The sequence below is a fragment of the Giraffa tippelskirchi genome, chromosome 9, assembly GCF_054371585.1.
Source record: "Giraffa tippelskirchi isolate mGirTip1 chromosome 9, T2T-mGirTip1v1.2.pri, whole genome shotgun sequence".
Classification (NCBI taxonomy): domain Eukaryota; kingdom Metazoa; phylum Chordata; class Mammalia; order Artiodactyla; family Giraffidae; genus Giraffa; species Giraffa tippelskirchi.
The window spans coordinates 11256227-11269037 of NC_137283.1; the positions used below are offsets into that span (position 1 = coordinate 11256227).

At 38.4% G+C, this 12811-nt stretch overlaps 1 protein-coding gene across 1 annotated transcript in view; it reads left to right on the forward strand.

Annotated features, from left to right (window-relative positions):
* OXSR1 (oxidative stress responsive kinase 1) overlaps window positions 1-12811 on the forward strand; it is an 86672-nt gene that overhangs the window by 68675 nt on the left and 5186 nt on the right. The window contains exons 11-15 of the mRNA XM_081527365.1: window positions 902-1024; window positions 4772-4807; window positions 7528-7674; window positions 9315-9379; window positions 11613-11665. Of these exons, the coding sequence (XP_081383491.1) occupies window positions 902-1024; window positions 4772-4807; window positions 7528-7674; window positions 9315-9379; window positions 11613-11665 (424 nt within the window). The remainder of the gene's footprint in view (window positions 1-901; window positions 1025-4771; window positions 4808-7527; window positions 7675-9314; window positions 9380-11612; window positions 11666-12811) is intronic.

The window sequence follows — 12811 nt, forward strand, 5'->3', positions numbered from 1 at the left end:
TGCAACTAGAGAATGTCCCCCTCCTCGCTGCAGCCACGAAGACCCAGCACATCCAAAAATAAGTAATTTTTTTTTTAAAGAAAGAAAGCAAATATTAACTCCAGGGGAAACAAAAAAGTTCTGCAGGAAGGAAAAGTAATTGTAATATATATGGTTCAACTGTATAGTTTATATAATCATGTTATATAAACAGTTGATTTACCCAAAATCACAATGTATCTTGAAAAAAGAGTAGGGAATTAATAATAGGGTTAAATTTTCATCTTCTGTAGCAAGAAGTCAATAGATAATTTCTAAAACCAGAAAATCAAGGGGTAATGCTAAGAACAGATTATTCAGAGAGATGAATATATATACATTCTAAAAGAATAAGCTAAAATGAATTGAAAGTGGTTGCCTGTGGGAAAGATGAAAGTTAGGGGACTGCTCTTTTTCTTAACATTTGCACAGCTGTAGTGCTCTTGAACCGGCAGGTATAATTGTGATTTTAAAAGTTAAAATTGGAAAAAAAAAAAAACAAAACCCATAGTCTTCTTTATCTTGAACTTATTTATTTGGGGCTTAAACTGCCCCCATTTTTTTCTTGATGTCTGAAGATATGAAGCCATTACTCAGATTTCATCTGACTTCACATAAGAGGGATTTGGATGGTGTGCAGGCTCAGACTATCAAAGTACAGGGAAAGTCAGTGGCTGTGAGGAAAGATAAATACTGGAGATTAGGAACAGAAAGCAAGTGAAGGATGGTGGATGTGACTTTATATGGGAAAACTTATTTATGGGGAAAATTATTATCTACTTACCGTGTTGAAGTACTAGAAGGAGAGAGAAATATGATTGACTTTTCTCTACCATAAGTGTCAAACACTAGCACAGGCCGTGTCTCTCTTCCTAATGAGCAGGTTCGGAGAGTTCCGGGCTCCAGTGGCCGCCTTCATAAGACAGAAGATGGTGGCTGGGAGTGGAGTGATGATGAATTTGATGAAGAAAGTGAAGAAGGAAAAGCAGCAATTTCACAACTCAGGGTGCGTTTTGCTAAACTATATGCTTTAGCTATAGAGTTCTGTCTTACTCTCTGAAACCCTCTGAGATATTACTATATTCTGTGGTTCTGTTCAGCTTAACCAGCTAAAATATAAAAAAATACAGACAGAATATTTTGAATACCTTATTAACAACAGGAGCTTAAGTAAATCTCCATGGAGAGGGGGACTGAAATATCAGTTTTACTGTGATAATATTTAGGGTATATAAAAATGACCTAAATTGAGAAATGAGAACTATAATGTGTGAGATGAAAGTACACTGGATTAACGGCTGATTAGACATTTCAGAAGAAAAGATTAGTGAACTTGAAAGCCTAACAATTGAAACCTAGTCCCTAAAATTTGTTAACCTTCTATCTGAAGAGGAACAGTGTACCTTATTTTCATTTTGTATATCCTGGATAGTGTTTGTGAGTGTGTTAGTTTTTGCTGGAAATAGACACCAAGACATGAAGTGAGCAAATAACATTTGAAAAATGGTACTGATAGACTTGCTCAATTCAGGGTTGCCACAGATCTTCAATTTGTAAAACAAACAAACAAACTATGATATCTACAAAGTACAATAAAGAAAGCATAGTGCAATAAAATGAGATGGGCCTGTACTGTAAAGAATTTGTTCCAAAGTTTTCTTATTTGCATTGTTTCCAGTGTGAAATCTGCTTGTTTACTTACCTTGTTCATTTACAAGTCACATTTCTTTTTACTGTGACTGATTTTAAGATTATTTTCTTTATGAATGGTTTGAGCAATCTGATTATGATATACCTAGTTTTTTTTATTTTTTCACATTTCATATTTAGGGTTTATTGAGCTTGAATCTTTGGACTTATACAGTGTTTTTTAAGTTTGGAAAGTTCTCAGCTATCATATTTTCAAATAGTTTTTTCTGTCCTACCACCTTGTAGAGTCAGATAATGTGTATATTAGGCTTAAAGTTGTCTGACTGCTCACTGATCTTTTCACTTTTTAAAAATTCTTTTTTCCTCAGTTTCATTTTGCATAGTTTCTATTGCTAGCCTGTTGATTATTCTTTCCTTCTGCAGTGTTAATCTGCTACTAATGCCATGCAATCTCGTTTTCATCTCAGACATAATGCTAGAATTGTGATTTGGTGTTTGGTTTGGTTGTTAGATACTTTAAACTTGGTGTTTTCTTTTGCATCTTCCGTGTCTCTGCTTAACTTTTTGAAGTTATGTAATATAATTATTTTAATGTCCTTCTCTGCTGATTCTAACATCCAGGTCAGTTTGGGGGCAGTTTCATTTGATTGATTATTCTTTTCATTGTGGCTTGAAAAGTGTTTTCCCAAGTTGAGTAAATAAAAGTAAAAAATGAAATCAGATAAAATTTGTTAGAGTGCCAGGAAGGAGAGAGTTATCCAGAGAAAGAAGCTTAGAGCTTCCCTTTTGAGTATTTAGCAGAATATTTATCGATTACTGTATGTGAAAAAACTACCTATGTGGAGAACAGTGCCCAGCACTCGCACAGCCAGAAACAGCAGCCAGACTGGAGAAATTTAAAATTCACAGGGCATTCAGTAGACTTCTCAGTAATGGGGTATAATATATTGCCCTAGACTGAACACTGCTCCAGACCCAACTAAAACTCATCAAAGCAGGATCCAGAAGGATTAAACTGTTTCCAGTAGCTTAACTGTATTCCAGAACAAAGCTTCAAGATTCATAGAAATACAAAATTAGCATCATACAAGAAGGTGACATTCAGTGTCTGGCATCTAATAGAAGATTATGAGTATGCAGAGTGTCAGGAAAACAGTAAGAGTAAGCACACTTTATGCTCAGCTCCTGGTTTCAAATCCCATGCCCTATTAAAAGAACAAAAGCTCACTGGAGAAATGGCTGATTCCAGGGCTTACACAGGGAAAATATAAGATAAATCTGGGATATCTTGTTTTGACAGAAAAGGTTTTTTACTTTTAATAATATAAGAGCCAAGTTGAAGGAGCTCCCACTAGCCAAATTAGGGAGAGTTTAACCATCAAAATCATAAAGTGTAGAAATAATTATAAATCATTAAAAGAATAGGAGTCAGTAGGCTCATGCAAATAATACATAGATTTATAAATAAATGGGGAGAAAAGGATGATTTTTCATTACAATAAACTGCCAGTGGTGGTAAATATAGGAGTGGGTGGGGAAATTCATCATTTTACAGCCATCATAAAGCAATTATAAAGATCATCAGTGGGTGCTAAATATATGGGAAATCTTTGATGAACAGGCTATTTATTTACATGGTCTTCTAGTATCTCTCCATAGATTGCCTATTAGCCACAAGGGGAAAAATAGCTACTACCTACTGAGAAATCAGAAGATGCCTTGACTCGATGATTAAAATTAACATCACTAATGAGGGTCACAGGATACATGAGATTCTCTAAAACATGATACCATAAGAAGATAATCACTGTGTAGAATTCATTTCAGTTTGAATCATGAAGAAACATCAGAGCACAAATTAGGAGCAGTCTATTCAGAATATGTACTAGGCAGGGGAAATGATTATGTGTCAGATAAAATCTAGAGAGACGTGATGACTGACTGCAGTACGTGATCCTAGACAGGATCTTATACTAGAAAAACAAAGGCCCTAAAGGATGGTAGGAAGTCATTGGAAAAGCTGGATTATGGGTAATTAATTCAAGTATTATTGTTAAATTTACTGAAATTGATAATTTTAGTAGAGTGAAGCTGTGTAATAGACTAGTCCTATTCTTAAGTACACAACTATTCAGTTGCAAAGAGCCATGATTATATACAACTTATTCTCAAATGGTACAGGATTGATTAAATATATATAAAAAGAAAGAAAGTGAACACTAATAAAGCATATAAGGAGAAAGGTTAATATTGGATGAGTCTGGGTAAAGGGTATGGCAGTGTTCTTTGTATTATTCTTATTCTAACAATTTTTCTGTAAGTTTGAATTATTTCCAAAGGTGTTTTTTTTAAGGTTTTTTGTTGGTATATACTTGCTGTGATACCTTAGGTATTGCATGAACCTTGATTCTCATTAATAAAATGGTAATGAAAAATTTAAAAACCTATAAATTGACCTTATAAGAAGTCCACATTCACACTTGGTAGAATTTACCATAAATTGAATTTGTTTAGAGATACATTATTGTTTTTTGTATTTTCCAGTGCTTGTGTCCAGAATTACTGCTACCTTACAGAGTCGGACACGACTGAAGCGACTTAGCAGTATGATTTACTAAATCAATTTAACTGTAAATTTTCATATAGCAGATTATAATTGGAATTTCAGTTTTGGCTCAAGTTTTCTTTACTGAAGTCCATAATCAAAATTACTCTGCTTTAAGAATATATTGGATAATTAGCTTGAATGATTACATTTAGTGTGCAAAATTACACATGTAATATGTTGATGATTAGTAGAAAGACTTGTACTTTGAAGAATGTGACCTCTCTACTACCCGATAGTCCCTTTATGTTTGCTTATAAACTTCAAGTTCTGAACTCTTAATATATTGATACATTACAGGATAGCTGGACAAAGAATACAGTAATATCATTTTAGTTTTCTTTTTCCAGAAAACTCACTAGAGTTACCGATGATTTAATTATGGATCAGAATGAAATGGAGTTGACTTGCATTTCACCATTCCATGCAGTTTTGGAACTGACTACAAGTAACCTGAGTTTTCAGTTAACAAGCCTCCTTTTTTTGTATTTCTTTTAGTCTCCCAGAGTGAAAGAATCATTAACAAATTCTGAGGTAAGTAATTGTGATTGTTGAGTCATTAAAGTATATGTGCTTTTGTTCTGGTTTTAACGTTAAACACACTTTTTGTATGTGCTTAAGTAGGATTGGGAATTTATACTAGTCAATGGTGTGATAGGAAGTCCTACTAAACAGACTCCTGTTAGGCTGACCTGCCTTATGCTTACTGCATACTCAGTCAAGTCTGATTCTTTGCTACTCCGAGGACTGTGGCCTGCTAGGCTCAGGAGGAAATGGCAACCCACTCCAGTATTCTTGCCTGGAAAATTCCATGGACAGAGGAGCCTGTTGTTGTTCAGTCCTAAGTCGTGTCAGACTCTTTTGAGACCCCATGGACTGCAGCACACCAGATTTCCCTGTCCTCCACCATCTCCACGTGTTTGTTCAGATTCATGTCCATTGAGTCAGTGATGCTATCTAAGCATCTCATCCTCTGCTGGTCTCTTCTCTTTTTGCCTTCAATCTTTCCCAGCATCAGGGTATTTTCCAGTGAGTGGGCTCTTTGCATCAGTTCAGTTCAGTTCAGTCTCTCAGTCGTGTCCGACTCTTTTCGACCCCATGAACCGCAACACGCCAGGCCTCCCTGTCCATCACCAACTACTGGAGTTTACCCAAACTCATGTCCATTGAGTTGGTCATGCTATCCAACCATCTCATCCTCTGTCCCCTTCTCCTCCTGCCCTCAATCTTTCCCAGTATCAGGGTGTTTTCTAACGAGTCAGCTCTTCACATCAGGTGGCCAAAGTATTGAAGTTTCAGCTTCAACATCAGTCCTTCCAATGAACACCAAGGACTGATCTCCCCTAGGATGGACTGGTTGGATCTCCTTGCAGTCCAAGGGACTCTCAAGAGTCTTCTCCAATACCACAGTTCAAAAGCATCAATTCTTCTGCACTCAGCTTTCTTTATAGTCCAACTCTCACATCCATACATGACCACTGGAAAAACCATAGCCTTGACTAGATGGACCTTTGCTGACAAAGTGATGTCTCTGCTTTTTAATATGCTGTCTAGGTTGGTCATAACTTTCCTTCCAAGGAGTAAGCGTCTTTTAATTTCATGGCTGCAATCACCATCTGCAGTGATTTTGGAGTCCAAAAAAATAGTCAGCCACTGTTTCCCCATCTATTTGCCATGAAGTGATGGGACCGGATGCCATGGTCTTAGTTTTCTGAATGTTGAGCTTTAAGCCAACTTTTTCACTCTCCTCTTTCACTTTCATCAAGAGGCTCTTTAGTTCTTCTTCACTTTCTGCCATAAGGGTGGTGTCATCTGCATATCTGAGGTTATTGATATTTCTCCCAGCAATCTTGACTCCAGCTTGTGCTTCCTTCAGCCCAGCGTTTCTCATGATGTACTCTTTGCCTCAGGTCGCCAAAGTATTGGAACTTTAGCTTGAGCAACAGTCCTTCCATATTAGTAAAGTGTTAGTCACTCAGTCGTGTCTGACTCTTTGAGACCCTATGGACTGTAGCCTGCCAAGCAAGAATACTGAAGTGGGTTGTTATTCCCTTCTCCAGGGGATCTTCCCGACCCAGGGATTGAACCCAGGTCTCCTGCATTGGAAGCAGATTCTTTACCATCTGAGGCACCAGAGAAGTCCATATTAATAATAATTTGCATTTTCAAAACTAATCTTAAAGTTCTATCAAAAATTAGAACCAGTAGTTAACTTGGTTTCCTCTCTGTGAAGCACAGTGAACACAAAATTTTAATACTTTCTTGTCTCCTTGATTTTGCTTACATAATAACAGCTATTAGATCTCTCATTGCCCTATTAATTTTTTTTTCTTTTAACTCTGAATTTTGGCCATTGCACTGATACTGTTATCCCTACTAACTTATAATTTTGAATATGTTTAACTTGATATTGTGTTCAACATTGGTCTTTTTTCCCCAAGTTACATAACTAAAATTTGTGAAATTTTCAAACATGCAAAATAATGTTTAATGTTACAAAGCTTCTCATTCATTTTGAAATGCATTTCAGATATGTTAAGGAACCATTGGTTGATTGTCTTTCTTTATAAGTAAAGGAGGGTCCCCAATATAGGGAAGTGTCACTTCTAGAATTTTTAGTATATACTTAAGTCTGTATATTGTAGGTTCTGTTTTACTGGGCAAAGGAGATGGCATAGATATAGTTAAAAATAAATATGATACAAAGAATTACTGTTCTGAAGGAGGAGAAAAAAAATGGACTACTGGTACTTGCTACAACATGACTGGCAAAAAAAAAAACTGTGCTAAGAAGCCAGACACAAAAAGAGTGTATATTGTAAGATTTAGTCTATATGAGATGTCCACAAAAGACAAATTAATAGAGGCTGAAAGTGGTTGCCTAAGGCTAGATGTGGGAGCAAGAGTTCACTATAAATCGACACAGGAGAATTTTTTGAGTTGATGGAAGTGCTGAAACCTGATTGTAGAGATATTTTATACAAGTATAAATTTTCTAAAAATCATTGAGTTGTATACTTAAATAGGTGGATTTAGTGGAACATAAATTTACACCTCAAAAGTTCTTAAAAACAGAAAAGCATAGACATATTTCACTTCCATTTGAAAGAGGTGTACTGAGGTTGCAGAGGTGGGCCAGTTCACTACACAAGAACTACTTTGAAAAGGTCGCCCCTCCTACACTGCTTGCCTGTCAGCAGGCCCACCTCCCTCTCTCCTCAGCTTACACAGCACTGCTCGTGTTTTTGTTACAGCTATTTTCCACAACTGATCCTGTGGGTACTTTACTCCAAGTTCCAGAACAGATTTCTGCTCATCTACCTCAGCCAGCAGGGCCAACGGCTGCACAACCCACTCAAGTCTCCCTGCCACCCACTGCGGAGCCAGCGATAGCAGCTCAGGTACAACAGGGACCGCTTTCTTCTGTGGTCAGCTATCTGGGTGGAGGAAGAAGGCAGAGGCTAGCATGGAACACCACCTTGTGCACTAAGGATGATGTCCTGGTAGATTTTGAAACAAGTTAGAAATTCTGTTCTCACAGTTTTACATGTACGTGGATAAGAGAGTTTAACAAGGATCACACAGGTTTGTTTTTTTTTTTTGATCACCAAAATAAGTTAATGATGGAAATATCCCAAACAGCAAAAGTTTGGGGGATTGAAATTTCTTGTCAGCTTCCTTCTTCTCTTACGGTCTCAACACCTGCCTCCACCCCCAAAGGGAGCTCCTCACAGGTTATGCCACTGCTCGGCCTTAGGCACCTGAGGGACCAGCTAGAGAGCTCCAGGAGTGCCACAGGAGGCTGGGCGAGACACGCTTACACACTGTCACTGTGAGACCCTCTCGTAACAGTGTCTGCTGCTTGGACAGTGGACTGAATGAGAAGGGCTTCCCTGTCTTGTCAGCTTTTTATTATATCCTTATTACGCTTAAGTTCAGAATGCAGCTGCCACTCAGGAGCACTGTCAGCTCTTCTGTCATCTTTGTTAATACTATCTCCAAACCATGGTTTTCCTGCATTGCTCTTTTTAAGATACCTGTCAGTTTTGTGGGGGTTGATTTTATTAAAATGTCATAATGTGATCTATGAATCCACCCAGTCAGGCACGTATGACCTTTATTAAATCAGAAGGCACTGAGAGTGCCAAGGGAGTGAAGGCCCCCCTGAGAACTGCCCCCGCCCCCTGCTGTGTAGCCACCACTCTTCCCTTGGGAAACCGCAATACTGTCTGCAACACATGACTGTGCTCCATGGTGAGAGTAAGAATTCAGAGTCTACGCATTTATTAAACAGTAGCAGTGTTTTTATTTTGTTTTTTCCTAAAATTCAGATAGGAAGAAATAAAAATAGAAGTTCAGATGTTGTCATCTGCATCCCAGCAGTGCTCTGCCTTTGGAGACCACTGCTCTGAGTGCTTCCAGTTAGTCAGCATTTAACTCTTTCTTTGCCCGAGCTTTCCATTTCTGCCCATCATATGGGAAAGGAGACAATCATCTTATGAAAAATGATGAAAAGATTGGGTTCTTTTTATAAACAGCCTAAGTAGAACATATATCCTCCAGTAAGCAAGGGACAGCTCTGTGGTTTTCAGAGGATTAGTTTAGTCGTTAAAAAGATCTGGAACCTCCAGGTTGGGTGGTTTCCTGAGCAGCAGCCAGTTTAGACCTTGCTACGGATGTGTGGCCACTGGCGATACAATGGCAGATTGTTTAAAGGGAAAAACCCAGTGTCTTGCTCTTCACTCTTGTAGAGGGGAACAGAGGTCTGAAAAACGCAAAATTGAAATGTGACTGTGTATAGCATTTCATGTAGGTTTGACAATGATTTTTCCAATTGTGTTTGACTCAGACTGACATTCAGCTATTGCTGCTGCCTTAGGGTGCATGTCCTCCCACAGCAGGGAGTCCTGGGGACTAGGATGCCCACACCTGGAGATGAAGAAAATTGCTGCCAAGTAGACGAGTCATCTCTAGACGAGCATCAGTCACCACCACACTTAATACTCCAGACATTGACTTTATGCCTTTCAATGCTTTTTAGGCTCTGTCTTCAGGAGCAGGTTCACAAGAAACCAAGATCCCAATCAGTCTAGTACTAAGATTACGGTAAGTAAGACATTTTGTCTTTTCTGAATACTCTGAATATGCTGATTTCTCTTTGAAAGTTACTCCTCCTTCTCGTAGTGCATGCCTGAGAATAACTGGATAGAACTGTGTGTGTTTGCTCTCAGGTGTATTATTTCCCTCAGATGTAACAGCAGTAGTGTGAGGATCTGAATTACCATTGACTCATTCCTCTTTCCACATGTGAATTCCTAGTCATCTCAGTATGACCATAATTAGAGCAGAGGTAGCAAGACCTATTTGGAGAATGTTCTGGGTTTTTTTTTAACTAGTTATTTATTTTTTGGAGAGGTGGTTAAAATTCAGATTTTTATTTATTTTTTTGAACTTTTTATTTTGTATTGGGGTATATAGCCAATTAACAATGTTGTGATAGTTTCAGATGGACAGCAAAGGGACTCAGCCCATATGTATACATGTAAGCGCTCTTCCCCCAAACCACCCTCTCCCATCCAGGCTGCTACATAACACTGAGCAGAGTTCCCTGTGCTATACAATAAGTCCTTGTTGGTTATCCACTTTAAATATAGCAGTGTGTCCATGTCAGTCCCAAACTCTGTAATTTTCCCTTTGGAAAATGTTTTGATTTTACCACTAGAAGCAATGAAATTATGCCATAAACGTGAAGAAAGCAGATTGGGCTACCTTTTCTTTATAGAAGCCTATTCTGTATACCTGGACCCAAACAGTTCTGAATCATACGATGTCTTGGTAGTTTCATCCTGTTTTAATTGTGTACAAAGAATACTACTTGTCTGTCTTAAAAATTTTGTTTTAAAATAGATCAGTTAATAGAGAGTATGAAATGTTACTTGACTTATGCTTCAGAAGAGGAGAGAATGCTTGTACGTGATGCAGTTAGCTTTTTGAAGGGTGGTTTTTTATGGACTGTGTTCCAGACTTGTTTATGGAAGAGGAGCCTAGAGTCTTACTCTCGTTGAGTTTGACGTTCAGTTTAGCATATTGTTATCATTGAAGGTGTTTGTACTTGGCATGACAGTCATAACACAAAAGTGATACTGAACACTTGACCTTAATTTTATTCAGCTTTCAGAAGGAATAGATTGAACAATTACATATTAAGCAGACTAAGTACAGCACTATTAGCTATCGTGCTAAGACACTGAGAAAGGAGAAAATGAAATGCAATAATCAAGTCTATGTTGGAAGTTGATTTTTATTATGTACTTAGCATATCTTTAGTAGTAGTTTTAGTAGTAGATATGTTTTAGTAGTAGATATGCAAGTTTTAGTAGTAGATATGCAGTGAAGTATAAGTCCATGTAGACAGGTGCAGAGAAGCAATGTGAGGGAGAAAATACCTGTTGGGCAGGCTGTGTTGGATTTGGGGAGCTGTATTTTAAGCTCAATTTCAGTAGCATCAAGCATGTGTCAGGTAGAACTAAGCCCTCTGCATCATTTAGATAAAATGGATTTGGGTCCTAAGTGATCAGGCACATCTGCCTTTATACATGGTATTGTAGTTTCTCCGTCTTTAACCAGAACCTCCAGGGAGCTTGGTTAATCTCAGTACTTGCTGTGGTGAGCGATCACTGCAACTATCCCTCGTCAGTCACATTTTAATCTCTGGAGCCTTCTACTAACTCTCCTGCCAGTATGGACCCCATTCCTGTCCCCGTCTTCTCTCCCTTCCCAAAGCCTTCCTGTCCATTACATCCTATCTAAAAAAACAAGTAGTTTCTAAAGTTTCTCCTCATTATCCCAATCTGTATATTCTTTATCCTTCTCTTCTGAACCCCTGTGGAATTGAGGGCGCATCACGTATTTCATTCTATGAGTCTGCTCTGACTGATCCCCAGTGGTGGGCAAGGTACTGTCCTTGGTGGCGGGGTGTGGGGGTTAGGAGTGGAGATAAGGAAGAAAAGAGCCGCCTCTGTCATTTTAGTCACACCTCCTTGTGCTCCTTCATATATTCCTCTTAGTTTAATATGGTCGTCTTGTTGGGTGTAAGGATGAGAGTGGGCATATATTGACCAGTGAAGGACATAGATTAAAAGAGTTGTAGGACAGTTATTAATAAATGATCACTCTGAGTTGTTTGCTCTGAGCCCTCAGTGTGAGCTCGTTAGGACAGGTCATCTGGTCTTTGGGACAGAAAGATCTTTCTGTTGGCATAGCTTTCCTGATAGATGTAGGCAGACTCTGAATGTATAAATTCGGAAATTTATTTTACACATTTTGTTTTCTTTCATAGGAATTCAAAAAAAGAACTAAATGATATTCGATTTGAATTTACTCCTGGGAGAGGTGAGGCATCAAAATCAAAACATTGAAAACAAAATAACTACTCATTTGTCATTTGAAGAAAAAGTGTGTGAAGTTTCTGTCCTTTAGGTATATTTTCCTCTTAAAGGGTGATAAAAATGTTCCTGGCCTAAAGGTTGAGGGTATGTGGGAATAAAATAAAAACACAGTTTTTTGTTGGGTTTTTTTTTACAACTACCTCAAAATATAGCTCCAGTTTACTATGGCAGACATTGTGCTAAGCAGTATCTCATTAAATTTTCAAAATGGCCCCTAAGGAAAGATTATTGTCCTCATTGCATAGATGATGAAATCAAGGTTTAGAGAGAGTGAAGTAACTGGTTACAGTTCCCACAGCTGAGAAGAGGTGTAGCTGGACTTCAGACTCAGATCTGCCGGTGTGCCGAATTCCGGCTCTTATTACTGAACATGTTTGTACTCCTTAACAGTAAGGAAACAGCAAGGCTTCCAGTCCCCTCCCTCCCAGCTGAAGCCAAGCCCCGTCATGCATAGTTTGTGTCCATGAACTTCTCCCAGGGACAGGTTTATTATTTTCTTTCTTACCTTTGTTACTTAGAATTCGTATTTGCGAAATGGCTCACAGCTATTGGGTATCTGTCCTGTGTGGCACGCTTAGTCTTCCTGCTGCCTCAGTCTCATGAGCAGCTCCCTGAAGTTCTGAGAACACGAGAACAAATGTACATGTACAGAGATGTGTCTGATTTCTGTCTTAAAGCCAGGCAGGGTCGCTCTTTAAGGTACTCATTCAAATCACTGGTCATTGGCACAAGTATGTGCACAGCCCCGCCACAGAGGTCCTCTCCTTCCCTCTGAGGGGCTTAGTGTTCAGGCCTTGGGAAGAAGTCAGTTAGAGATGAGGTTAATTGCTGGTACTCTCTCCTCATCTATTTAGTTTCTAGTTGTGTGCCCATAGACTATGTGTACTCAGATAGTACAACCTGGGATGACTGGATGTGAAGGAAAGCCTACCAGAATACAGAAGAAAATGATTTTAGGATAAAAAAGAAGAAGAAGAAGAAGAAAAAAAAACTTGGAGTGTGATCCCCAAAGAAAAGTGATTAAAATATGTTTTCTTAAGGTTTAATTCAGGGGAATACCCTGGTGATCCAGTGGTTAAGATTCAACACT